Consider the following 12967-nt stretch of genomic DNA (forward strand, 5'->3'; position numbering starts at 1 on the left):
AAAAGAGAGATGTGAAAGTGATGGAAAGAGAGATGTGAAAGTGATGGAAAGAAAGCACGAGTGCTGTGATGGACAAGGAAGGATAGAGAGAGCAGAGCGTGAAAGAGTGTGAAGAGTAAATAACAGAACATATAGAAAAGAGAACGGGAAAATAATGATCAAGAGGGAGTTAAAGTAAAACCGGAGGGAGGGCGGGAGAAAGAAAGTAATAAAGTAAACAAGTAAGAAGACACTAGGAAAAGCGACAGTAGGAGACAAAGGAGGGAAAGTGGAGAAAAGGATAGAGGTGGGAAAGTGAAGGAAGGAAGGAAGACTAACGAGATAAAGAGAGGGACTGAGCGATTGAGAAAGTAAAGGAGAGAGAAAGAGGAATGATGGATGGACTGTTAGAATAAAAATGACAGACTGTTCACCACGAAGAGAGAGAGAGAGAGAGAGAGAGAGAGAGAGAGAGAGAGACAAAGGGAGACGGGTAGACAGAGTTAGAGACAGGTTAGAGATGTAACTCAAGCAAAGACAGGATGTCCAACAGAGAAGAAAGAAGCAGAAGACAGATGAGTGTCCAGTGTGACTGTTCCCTGTGGGAGAGTGATTCCAAGTTCACACCAAGCCCTGAGTAAATTCTATCCCCATTTAACACCGTGGGATTGTGGGACGTCCACAAGACGAGTTAGTCCTCACATACTTTATAGCAGCAGTATTAGTAGCAGTTTTAGTATTAGTAGTAGTTTTAGTAGTATTAGTAGTAGTATTAGTAGTAGTATTAAAATTAGTAGTAGTTCTAGTATTTGTAGTAGTATTAATATTAGTAGTAGTTTTAGTATTAGTAGTAATATTAATATTAGTAGTAGTAGTATTAGTAGTCGTATTTGTATTAGTAGTAGTATTAATATTAGTAGTAGTATTAGTAGTAGTAGAATTAGTAGTAGTTTTAGTATTAGTAGTATATTAATATTATTAGTAGTAGTATTAGTAGTAGTAGTATTAATATTAGTAGTAGTATTAGTAGTAGTAGAATTAGTAGTAGTTTTAGTATTAGTATTAGTATTAATATAGGTATTAGTAGTAGTATTAGTAGTAGTTTTAGTATTAGTAGTAGTATTAATATTAGTATTAGTAGTATATTAATATTAGTAGTAGTAGAATTAGTAGTAGTATTAGTAGTAGTATTAATATTAGTATTAGTAGTATATTAATATTAGTAGTAGTATTAGTAGTAGTAGAATTAGTAGTAGTTTTAGTATTAGTAGTAGTATTAATATTAGTATTAGTAGTATATTAATATTAGTAGTAGTAGAATTAGTAGTAGTATTAGTAGTAGTATTAATATTAGTATTAGTAGTATATTAATATTAGTAGTAGTATTAGTAGTAGTAGAATTAGTAGTAGTTTTAGTATTAGTAGTAGTATTAATATTAGTATTAGTAGTATATTAATATTAGTAGTAGTAGAATTAGTAGTAGTATTAGTAGTAGTATTAATATTAGTATTAGTAGTATATTAATATTAGTAGTAGTATTAGTAGTAGTAGAATTAGTAGTAGTATTAATATTAGTATTAGTAGTAGTATTAGTAGTAGTAGAATTAGTAGTAGTATTAGTAGTAGTATTAATATTAGTATTAGTAGTATATTAATATTAGTAGTAGTAGAATTAGTAGTAGTTTTAGTATTAGTAGTAGTATTAATATTAGTATTAGTAGTATATTAATATTAGTAGTAGTATTAGTAGTAGTAGAATTAGTAGTAGTATTAGTAGTAGTATTAATATTAGTATTAGTAGTATATTAATATTAGTAGTAGTATTAGTAGTAGTAGAATTAGTAGTAGTAGTAGTATTAATATTAGTATTAGTAGTATATTAATATTAGTAGTAGTATTAGTAGTAGTAGAATTAGTAGTAGTATTAATATTAGTATTAGTAGTATATTAATATTAGTAGTAGTATTAGTAGTAGTAGAATTAGTAGTAGTATTAATATTAGTATTAGTAGTAGGCTAGTAGTATTAAATGTTTTGCTTTCGTAGACTGAATTCAATTCGATTCAGTTCAGTTTTATTTGTATAGCGCTTTTAACAACAGACATTGTGCCGAAGCAGCTTTACAGAAATATATACATTTCCAATCTAAATTTTAAATTGATTAATTTATCCCTAACGAGCGAGCCAGAGGCGACGTCGGCGAGGAAAAAACTCCCTGAGACGAGATATGAGGAAAAAACCTCGTGAGGAACAAGGCCCGAAAGGGAACCCGTCTTCATCTGGGTGACACCGGATAGTGCGATTACAAAATAATACACCCCTCCTTTAACAGTGTGCTAAAAGATACAACCAAAAGTGCAATTGTGTAACCAGGAAATTCATTATAGTGATAAGTTCTGAACTGTTTACTGATGGAAACTTGAGTGTAGAGTCTGTTTGAGCAGTCCTAAAACTCTCATTGTAGTTGTAGTCCCAAGACATCGTACCAGAACTGTTCAAACGTATCATTTGCAGTCCAATGTCATCTTTATGGTTTCTGAGTGTGTCATTACGTTGTCCACATGGGACCATCCTCAGTAACAGCGAGTGGTTTCCAAGTGATGAGAACTACAGCTAGAAGTAGGGCATCAGGACGGATCAGGCAGGTCCGGAGAGCAGAACGGGTCAGGTCCACCGTTATCGCAGGAGTAACACATGTAGACTTGTGATCGTGACGATTAGATGTTGGTATCATCCAAAGTCTTCGCAGGCGTTGGCGTCATCGGGAATCTTAATAGAGGATGGTCCTGAGCTGAAGCTGGCACATTCACTGATTACCAGGAGCAGGAAACAAAAGCAGAAGGATTAGCGTAGCTGCTGTTCATTGCATTTCAGGCAGAGATGACCGTGTCTATAAGAACTCTAGCAGCTGCATTGTGGACTAACTGTAGCTTATTTATTGAGGATGAGGATGCAGGACAACCACCTATCAGTGCATTATGATAATCCAGTCTTGAGATAATGAACGCCTGGACTAGTTTTCCTGCGTCAGAAACAGATCAGATGTAAGGCTGTTTTTGTTAGCTGGGAAATATGATTTTTGAATGACGGGTTGCTGTGTAATATAACACCCAGATCTTTAACTGTAGTGGATGACGTAGGCGTACATCCTTCTAACTGCAGATTGTGTTCTAACAGCTTTTGTGGACGGATTTTTAGGTCCAAATAGTAATATCTCTGTTTTATCCGAATTTAGTAAAGGAAAATATCCGGTCTTTAATGTCTTTAAGACGTTCTGTTAACGTGGAAAATGTAGAAATGTCCTCTGGTCTTGTAGAAATATGTAGCTGAGTATCATCAGTGTGACAGTGGAAATGAATCCCGTGTTTTTGGATAATATTTCCAGCGTGTATGAAGAAAACGGCAGGGGGCCTAATACCGATCCTTGCGGCACACCGTACTTTACTGCCATTATGTTAGAAAGCTCATCATTTAAACAAACAAAATGGTAGCAGTCCGACAGGTAGGATCTAAACCGTTTTAATACCGGTCCCTGAAAAACCAATGTAGTTTTGTAATTATCTAAGAGGATGTCATGATCTGTGGTGTCGAACGCAGCACTAAGATCAAGTAGACACGCAGTCTTGGTCAGATGATAGAAGCAGGTCACTTGTACTTTTGACAAGTGCAGTCTCTGTGCCGTGACGGGGCCTGATGAAACCTGATTGAAATTCTTCATGGATACCATTATTCTGCCAAAAAGGAGCATAATTGAGCAGACACAACTTTTTCTAATACTTCAGACATAAGTGGAAGGTTTGAGATTGGTCTGTAATTTGCTAGCTTACTAGGATCTAGCTCCGCCAGCTCGAATGTTCTCCGGACGTGACCTGGAGATAAAGAGGAGTTAATAATATTGAGAAGAATTCACACATTCACTTCCTGCCATGAAAAGCATTGTCTAAAAAACAAAGACAAGGTAATATGTATAATAACAAGTAAACAGGCTAGAAATAGGTGTTATATTGTGTGATTGTTGAAAGGTTTAGTGAAATAGGGAGCTGTGGGGTTATAGTAACCGGCAGTTCTTGTTAGCAGGGTGTAAACGCATGGCATATGTGCATATATATTTGGCGTTGAGATGGGAGTAGCCAGTCTGGGAAATGGAGGACCTGAGTGAGCGGGCGGAATTTGAAGATTTGTGGACAGTCTTATCCAGTTGTTTTTGTGAAGGAGTGGGATGCCGCTACAGGCTGGTCTCTAGCAGGCTTGTGTTATCACTGTACCTCCACACTGGAACGGGGGCATATTGTGTTCAGCATCAACAATCAGGAGAAGGAAGAGAATTGGTCCAAGCAAGGTTCCCTGGGACACGCCGCATGTCAGGCACTTCCATTCGTATGGGACACCATGGTATCAGTTTTTGTCTCTGTTTGGAGATGGAGTCAGATGATCAACGCACTAGCTCAGACCTTTAGCATTTATAAACAAGCAGCAATATGCATTCAGTCCGGTTGGTTTGAATCAAAACAAACATAATGGAAATAAATCAAATCAAAGTGAATTGAATCGAAACATGACAGGACCTTAAATCCCAGATCGACCTCACGCTGTTCACTCGGTCAGTCCGCGATCTGCTGTGTCCTGCCTCTCTCAGGCTGAGTAGACTTCATGATGAGAACACACTCTCCAGGAGCTGCTGTGTGTATGCGTGTGTGTGTGTGTGTGCGCGCGCGCCTGCCTGCCTGCCTGCCTGCCTGCCTGCCTGTCTGTGTGTTTTGTTATGGACTTGGACTCTGCTCTGAGTGGATTAAGGTGTTTAGGACAGATGGCCTTGCCTTGTGTTTGTTTGCTGTTCCCCAAATGACAGTTCTCCCTCTCTCTCCCTCTCTCTCTCTCTTGCTCTCTCCCTCTCTCTCGCTGTCTCTCTCTCCCTCTCTCTCTCTCTCTTGCTCTCTCTCTCTCTCTCTCTCTCGCTCTCTCTCTCTCTCACCATTCCATTAAATCCTCCACTCCTCTGTCCTTGGCTGTGTTTGAGTTACTCAGTGTTTCAGGTGTGTGTAATGGTGTGTTCCTTAACTGTGTGTGTGTGTACCCGTCTCTGAAGAGGCAGGGCGAAGCAAGCGTGGAGGGTGTCCTCACCCAGCTCGTCCTGGAGCACCTACAGCTCACGCCGCTACAGTGGGGTGAGTGATGTGAGCACTGTTACACCGCACCACACTGCTGACTACAACACTGTTACACCGTTCTACTGACTACAACACTGTTACACCACTCTACTGACTACAACACTGTTACACCACACTACACTACTGACTACAACACTGTTACACCGTTCTACTGACTACAACACTGTTACACCACACTACACTACTGACTACAACACTGTTACACCGTTCTACTGACTACAACACTGTTACACCGTTCTACTGACTACAACACTGTTACACTACACTACTGACTACAACACTGTTACACCGTTCTACTGACTACAACACTGTTACACCACTCTACTGACAACACTGTTACACCACACTACACTACTGACTACAACACCGTTACACCGTTCTACTGACTACAACACTGTTACACTACACTACTGACTACAACACTGTTACACCGTTCTACTGACTACAACACTGTTACACCACACTACTGACTACAACACTGTTACACCACACTACTGACTACAACACTGTTACACCACACTACTGACTACAACACTGTTACACCACACTACACTACTGACTACAACACTGTTACACCGTTCTACTGACTACAACACTATTACACCACTCTACTGACTACAACACTGTTACACCACACTACACTACTGACTACAACACTGTTACACCACACTACACTACTGACTACAACACTGTTACACCGTTCTACTGACTACAACACTATTACACCACTCTACTGACTACAACACTGTTACACCACACTACTGACTACAACACTGTTACACCACACTACTGACTACAACACTGTTACACCACACTACCGACTACAACACTGTTACACCACACTACCGACTACAACACTGATTCCTCTTTTCCTCTTCTTCTTGTTTTCTTGTTTCTTTTTTGGCTTCCTGACAGGTAAGTTCTTCATTTTGAAAAGTTGAACAATACAAAATAAACTTGTACAAATCCCACATGCTAATCAGGTGGGGCCCCCTTTAGGGAGGTTCCTGGTATAGCAGTGTACATTACACATCGAAGGTTTTTCATGGACTTGGTATCCATCAAAACATTGCCCAAGGCAATTACCTGCCTTGCCTGTCCTGTAGCTACACCTGTGTGGATGCAGATCTAGCAAAATATAGCTTTTGAAAAAAGTACTGATAAACATGTTTGAAAAAACATCTAACCATAGTTCAACGACTCCATTTCTCAAAAAATGAACCATCACGGCTTCTGTAGCAGATCCTCTGTTTCAGCCAATCACATGCATTTATGTAAATTATTCAGATGCAGGCAGCTTATCAGACTACAGACTAGCTACAGGGCACGGGATGCTAGCTCAGACAGGAAGGAGTTTTCCTGGACTTTGCTAGATGTTTCATTATATTTACCCTCTGTGGTCTGATTAACTGTTGGCGCCACTTTTTTTTTCAAGCCGACAATAAAAACAGAATGTTTTAAGACGAATGGTGGGCAGTGTAAAGATGTGAGGAAGGTTTTCCTGGAAAACCGAATTTAAAGAACGTCTGAATGGCACAGAATATATAAATGTCTGAGCAGACCGATTGATCTCTTCACGGTGGCTGTTAATCCACAATGAGTAGAAACTTCTGGTGAAATACAGATGCATCGTCACTGAATGATTCCCGGAACTTGATGGTATCTTTTCATTGGCCCGCATAGTCCCGGATCTCAACCATTTTTATGCAGGGAATCAGTGGTAAGTACTCTGTAAGAGGTAGGATTGGAAATTCTGGGAGAATCCTGTGCCAGTTCCAGGGAAAGAGGATGACCTCTTTATGACTGTTTATCCATTGATACTTTTTTAGCATGGCTGATTTAAAACCATCAACACAATCAACAAACAACAGATGGACGGCCAGTGACCGTGAGCCATATTAGGAACATCATCCAGTAAAGAAATCGGTGTTGTAAATCATGATCTCTGCTAATTCGTACTGATATGACCTGTAAACTGCTGCACTAAAATAAACAGTGTATAAAAAATGGTTTGCTCGCTGTCTGTCTCAGGTGCAGTGAGGCTCAGGGAAAAGGAAAGAAGTCATTTTCCTGTCTGTGGTCGGTGTAAAAGTGTGGCTGAAGTCAGTCTGATTGGTTCTTTGGTAGTGGAAAATTTGTCACATGTACGAAATACAGTCCTGGCCAAGTTTAGAAATGTTCTTTTTTTCACCACAGAAGCTGCAGGTAAGAAGCTAAATTTGAAAATAAGATGTCAGAACCTTGAATATCTGTAACTATACTCTGTTTACTGGACAATCTACAGCCCTATCCTCACCAATGTCATGGGCTTTGGGTAAAGACCAAAGGAATGAGGTTACAAGTACAGGTGGTGGAAACGAGGTTCCTCCGCATGGTTACTGGGCTATCGGAGGAGCTCAGAAATCAGGAGTATAAGAGTGTACTGCAGTTGCTGCTCCTCTGAGTCAAGAGGAACCAGTTGTGGTGGTTTTGTTGCCTTACAAGGATGCCCCTTGGTCGGCTAACGGTAGAGCCACGTCAGACCCGGGGTAGACGTGCTGGAGAGATTATATATCTCACAGTTGGGTTGGGAATCAACGGGGATATGGAACTTGTGGCCAGGGATAGAGAAATCCGGACTGATCTTCTCAAGGACGAGTGAAAGGAAAAACGCCTGAATGTATTAAAACACACAACATTTATTTACTGAAAACTCCGAGACTTTTAAGCTTCATCGCTACACGATACAGTACACCCCTGCACACAGTAAATGGACACCAGCTGGCCTGAGCACATGCTGCCCTGACGCTATCTATCCACCTCCTGACTTGCATTGATTTTGATTTTGATTTTTTAACAATGTTAGTTTTTAGGTCTCAGCAGGGGCAGGGGGTTCTCTAATCAGCACACTGCTGCCAAATGTCATTTCATTGCTTTTTAGCATTTTGTTGAGAACGCACATGATTAACATTAATAAGAATTAAGAGCATACCAATGCCTTTTGTCTTGTCACTCTTCACAATAGGAGCTTTATTTCTTAAAAGCAGTGCATTATCATGCCATAGGAACTCCGGTTACAAAACATGCTTTTAGCGAGCTCTTCTTGCCGAGTCTGTCAGAAATAATGCCTCTTTCTGTCTCGTGGTCTAGAGAAAAGGATTGCAGTCAGCTTGCTGTGTGATATGCGTTACGCTGTGACAGAAAGTGAGAGTACTGGAGAGTTTTATAATCACTCCATTCATTTGAAGGTGCGCTATATTATATGTACAGTATAGACGTTAAAATACTTACTTTGCTAAAATATAATTTCATTACAGTAGATGCTAGATGTTTATTTGGTGAGTGAAAGGTAAGTTATGTCTTTAATTAGCCTATATATATATATATATATACACACACACACACACACACAGTGGGGGGAAATACGTATCGAACGCATCAACATTTTTTTCAGTAAATATATTTCCAATGAGGCTATGCACATGAAATTTTCACCAGACTTTGGTATTAACTCAAGACATCTGGAAATATAAAGTATTCACAACATTAAAGTCCATAAATAGTTCTGTGTAATAAAGTGGAATGACACGGGAAAAAAGTGTTGAACACGCTAAGAAAAAGCAGTTCTCCCAGGCAAGGTAAGGAACCAGCTGAAATGTATGAGTTTACTCTTAATTTTTTCATTCTCCATTTTATCCACCTCTAATGAGTCCAATGTGGACTGAAAAGCTTGTTCAAATGTAGTAACATCCGCTGACAAAGTGCTTCAGAGAAAAACAATCTAATGTTAATTGGTCTTTAGGCCTTCTGCCATCCTTTCTTCCTTCTTTCAAATTGCACTCATGTTTCATTATTAGGAATTCTGTTGGAATTAGCGACAGAATCCGATCCAGCGCCTTGGAAACATGGCTCCACTCGGATGTCACGTTGACGACCCGTTCTTGACAATATTAATGGACAGCCGAGCACTTTTGTTTGCCCAGCACAGTTTTGATTAGCGCCACGCTAATGGGGTTTGCGTCCTCTGCTTTGTAAATCCTCCATACGAAGTGTGGCCAGTCATGCTCTCAGCTCCCCGATGAGCTCCCAGGCATGACTTTGCATTTTTTTTTTTTTCATCCAGGAGGTCGTTCCTGTGCCTGTGGAGATAGATGTCATGCAGTACAAAGCAAATGATAGACCAGGTTGGACTCTGGTGGCCATCTTGAAACCAATATGTCGGTGGGTGCAACACAAGAGCTGCAGGGTGCCACAGAGATGTGCCAATGATTGCAATTTCTAAACGACACATCATATTTGCATATTCGTTTTGTTAATTTCAACGTGGTGAACTGTCTGTGAGAGAAGTTCCCACTTATGTTATAGTCAAGTCAAGTGGGTTCTTATTGTCGTTCCTCATTTATAGCATGTATACATTGGAACGAAATGTCGTTTCTCCAGGACCGTGGTTCAACACGGAGCAGTATGCAAGACTACATAAAGTGCAAATAAAGAAGAGTTTGAGACGAGTGCAGGACAATGAATCCACCGAACAGAACAGTAAATACATAGGACATGGGCTGTAAACTGTAAACTATTGGTCGGGTAGCAGCAGTGCGTTTATTGTTCCGTAAAGTGACTGATGCGGGTTTGTAAATCATGGTGTGCGGTTGTATTGAGTCATACTGGGCTAGGTGTTTGACTAGCTCAGGTTTGTACGCAGCAGGGTGTTGAGTAATCCGACTGCCTCAGGGAAGTTTTGCGGAGTCTGCTAGTGGTGGCTCGGTCTCCACCACAGCTACATACAGTCGTTCCCTCCCTCGCCAGCCTCTCTTTTTTTTTTCCTCTCACTCACTCTCTCTCCTGAAGTTAATAAGATAAAAACAAATATCGCAGTTTGTTGTGTTACTGAGAAATCGCAAGCGTACACTCCTCTGTCCTGACGACGTCGGCGAAATGTTAGTGTTACAGTTACAAAGCTCTGACACTGGAGACTCCTTCCATAAATGTGAAATAAAAATCTCCTTACAGGAAACGTCATTACATCAGTGATCATATGTTTGTCTTTGTTAAATAATGTGTGCCTGATTACTCTTTGCACCTGTGTTTGGGTGTGTTCTGCATTATCACATACTGAGATAGCATGCATACCCCCACTGCTATTGTTTTCCAAGAAGGTTGCTTACTGCTCTTGCTAATTATGGGAGACAAACGACGGGCCATCTCTGAGACACTAGCCTGTTTCATCATCCTCCCGAAGCAGGATGAATAGATGAGGAGAGAGAGAGAGAGAGAGAAATGCCATTAAAACTGGAGGAGAGGGAGAGCTTTAACAATCTCAGAAATAATGCTGAAGCACTTTAATTGCGTGAGATGAGTGACAGCAGCAGATGAACCCAGCTGGTGTTGCTCAAATTGAATTTCAAAACCATTAGTCTTGGGTCTTAGCGCAAGCTCTGTAGATGATCAGCCCCTCCACAGGCCTTTAAAGTGGAGGTGGGGTGTGTATCGGGAGGGGGAGGCGACTGTTCCACCGCTGAAACACGATGTACTTTTCTGACAATGGAGCCTCATGAATGGTTTCATTTTAAGTAACTCTGCATGAATATTTTAAAGCCGCGAGTGAAAATGACTTATAGGAGAATTACCTGACAGCGTGTGCGGGTTATTTTATAATGTAAACCCCATTTGTCAACTTCAGTTTCCCGAACGAGGGTGAGGGAGAGTGATGAAGAGAGAATGAAAAGAGGTAGAGAGATGGATGAAGGGAACAACCTGCTTCAACAGCATGCTGGCAGTTTGAACCAGGTACAAGCAGCTCATACAGACACACTCTTCATAGTGTTTGGCCAGTATTAGCAGTGAAGATTAGGAACATGCTGGAAAACGATCAGCGTCTTGTGTTCACGTACAAGATTCGTGTGACCTCCCATAAGCTTACGGCATGCATAATGTACACGGCAAATCTGATCCAACGCAGAGCCGTTGTTCCGGACTGGTATTAACCATGTGCTGATACTCAAATACACACTGGTCAGATGGGGAAGATAGATTGGAGATTGGTTCCTAGACACAATTAAGTGCTTTGGGATGGCAAATAAAAGGTTTAATTTCCCACCACTCCTTTGGGAGAATCCTTAAAGCCATACAGCAAAGGGTTTTCCTTTAAGAAAAGTGTTCCCATTACTATCAATCTGAATACCAGTAGCCAATCATGGGCATCTGTGAGGGCATGAGGAAGAGGCCAGATAGCACGTTCATCCAAGTGTGTTATGCTGCCCTTTGAAGCAGCATGAGCAGCAGTTTGATACGATGAGGCGGTTTCAGAGGCCGTATCTCCAGCCTCCCTGGTCAGTAGATGTCACATCATAAGTCGAACCTAGCTAGTAGGAGGGGAATTGGCAAATAACTGTACTGGGTAGAAATGGGGTTAATGCACAAAATGCCAGGCTTTTCCCAAATGGATCAGCTGAAGAACCCTGGATGAATTCTTTTTTTGGAAAGCCCCAAGAGTTCTTCACCTGTTCGTTTGCAGATAGCCTGGGGTACTATTACATATGTAGCACTTAATCTGTTTGAAATGAACCCTGGTGTGTGTCGTCGTCGTCCCCCGGTGCAGTTGTTTAGTCAGGGGAGAATAGAAAAGCCTTGGGTGTGGGCCAAAATAACTTGTCTGAGATCATCTAAGAGACGTGATGTCAGTCTGAGCCACAAGTTGCAAACTGACCCAAAGGACAGAGCTGTAGCTCTGAAGAAATGACATGTTCTGGAGATTTGAATGGATTTGAACAGGAAACATGGCGAGCACATCACACGCCACACCGTCGCCAAACTTATTAACAAATTCAAAAAGACCTGAAGTGTTTTGCGGAACAACTGAGAAGTGGGTGTCCGCAACACAAACATCCACTGACGAAGGCACAACCCACGTCGTCCTAGCAAACAAAATCCCCGGTGTATAGAGACTTTTGGGACACCGTGTATATTATTGTTCCATATATTCCAAGGTTTGCAATTTGTAGACAAACAAAAGAGCAGGGGAAGAGATGAAAAATAGAAAGGAAGGACAGAGAGAACAGGAGGTGGAAAGAGCAGGTCTTGTGTCCTTTACAGATGATGCTTTTTCTCTTCATCTTTATTTGAATAAACAAGCACTAACTAAACAGTACTCATTCTCTGCAGTCACCTCAGGCGCCGAATCGGAAATCTACATCCATCTGCACACCTCGTATCGATTAGATCAGGGCGACTGTTTGGAAGAATTTCGAATGTTTAGGCAAGTGCCCTGAGAAAGACAAGAGACGAAAGAGATGATGACGACTTCACCCGTTAAATCCACAGGCTGCCTCAGAGGACACACTGTAACTGAACTCAGCTCACCCTGATGGACGGAAAGACAAATGTTTGGTCATGAAAGATGGAGGGATGGGGAGGGGGAGGAGAAAGGTCGGAGAATGGAAACAAAGGGCTCTGAGAGAGATAAATAGAAGGAGAAAGAGTGCATTGAGAGCGCATCCCTTTTTTTCTGATGTGTTCGATAGTGCTGCCCATACGAAGAGGCGGGTTGTACCGTGTCAGTGCCAAGGTAGACAGATGGCACGGTGAAGTGCATGGACAGGACATTCAGTGGCTGCAAATGAACAGTCCATTCAGTCCATTTAACTAAACATTGCTGTTACCCTGTTCCTACCCTGTTCGTACCATATCCTTACCCTATTTCTACCCTCTTCCTATCCTGCTACCCTGGCTCTTGGCTGGAGAACTTGGTTGTATTCCCACCTTACACCCAGGATATTCTTCGGCTCTAACCCCAAATATCCCCAAATTGCTTAGTGAAGATGAATGAATTAATATATTTGTAA

At 41.1% G+C, this 12967-nt stretch overlaps 1 protein-coding gene across 3 annotated transcripts in view; it reads left to right on the forward strand.

Annotated features, from left to right (window-relative positions):
* trappc9 (trafficking protein particle complex subunit 9) overlaps window positions 1-12967 on the forward strand; it is a 247495-nt gene that overhangs the window by 164964 nt on the left and 69564 nt on the right. For all 3 annotated transcript variants that reach the window (XM_053641882.1, XM_053641883.1, XM_053641884.1), the window contains one exon: window positions 5053-5144. In XM_053641882.1, coding sequence (XP_053497857.1) covers window positions 5053-5144 — 92 coding nt within the window. The remainder of the gene's footprint in view (window positions 1-5052; window positions 5145-12967) is intronic.

Source organism: Ictalurus furcatus, chromosome 14 (genome assembly GCF_023375685.1).
Source record: "Ictalurus furcatus strain D&B chromosome 14, Billie_1.0, whole genome shotgun sequence".
NCBI lineage: Eukaryota > Metazoa > Chordata > Actinopteri > Siluriformes > Ictaluridae > Ictalurus > Ictalurus furcatus.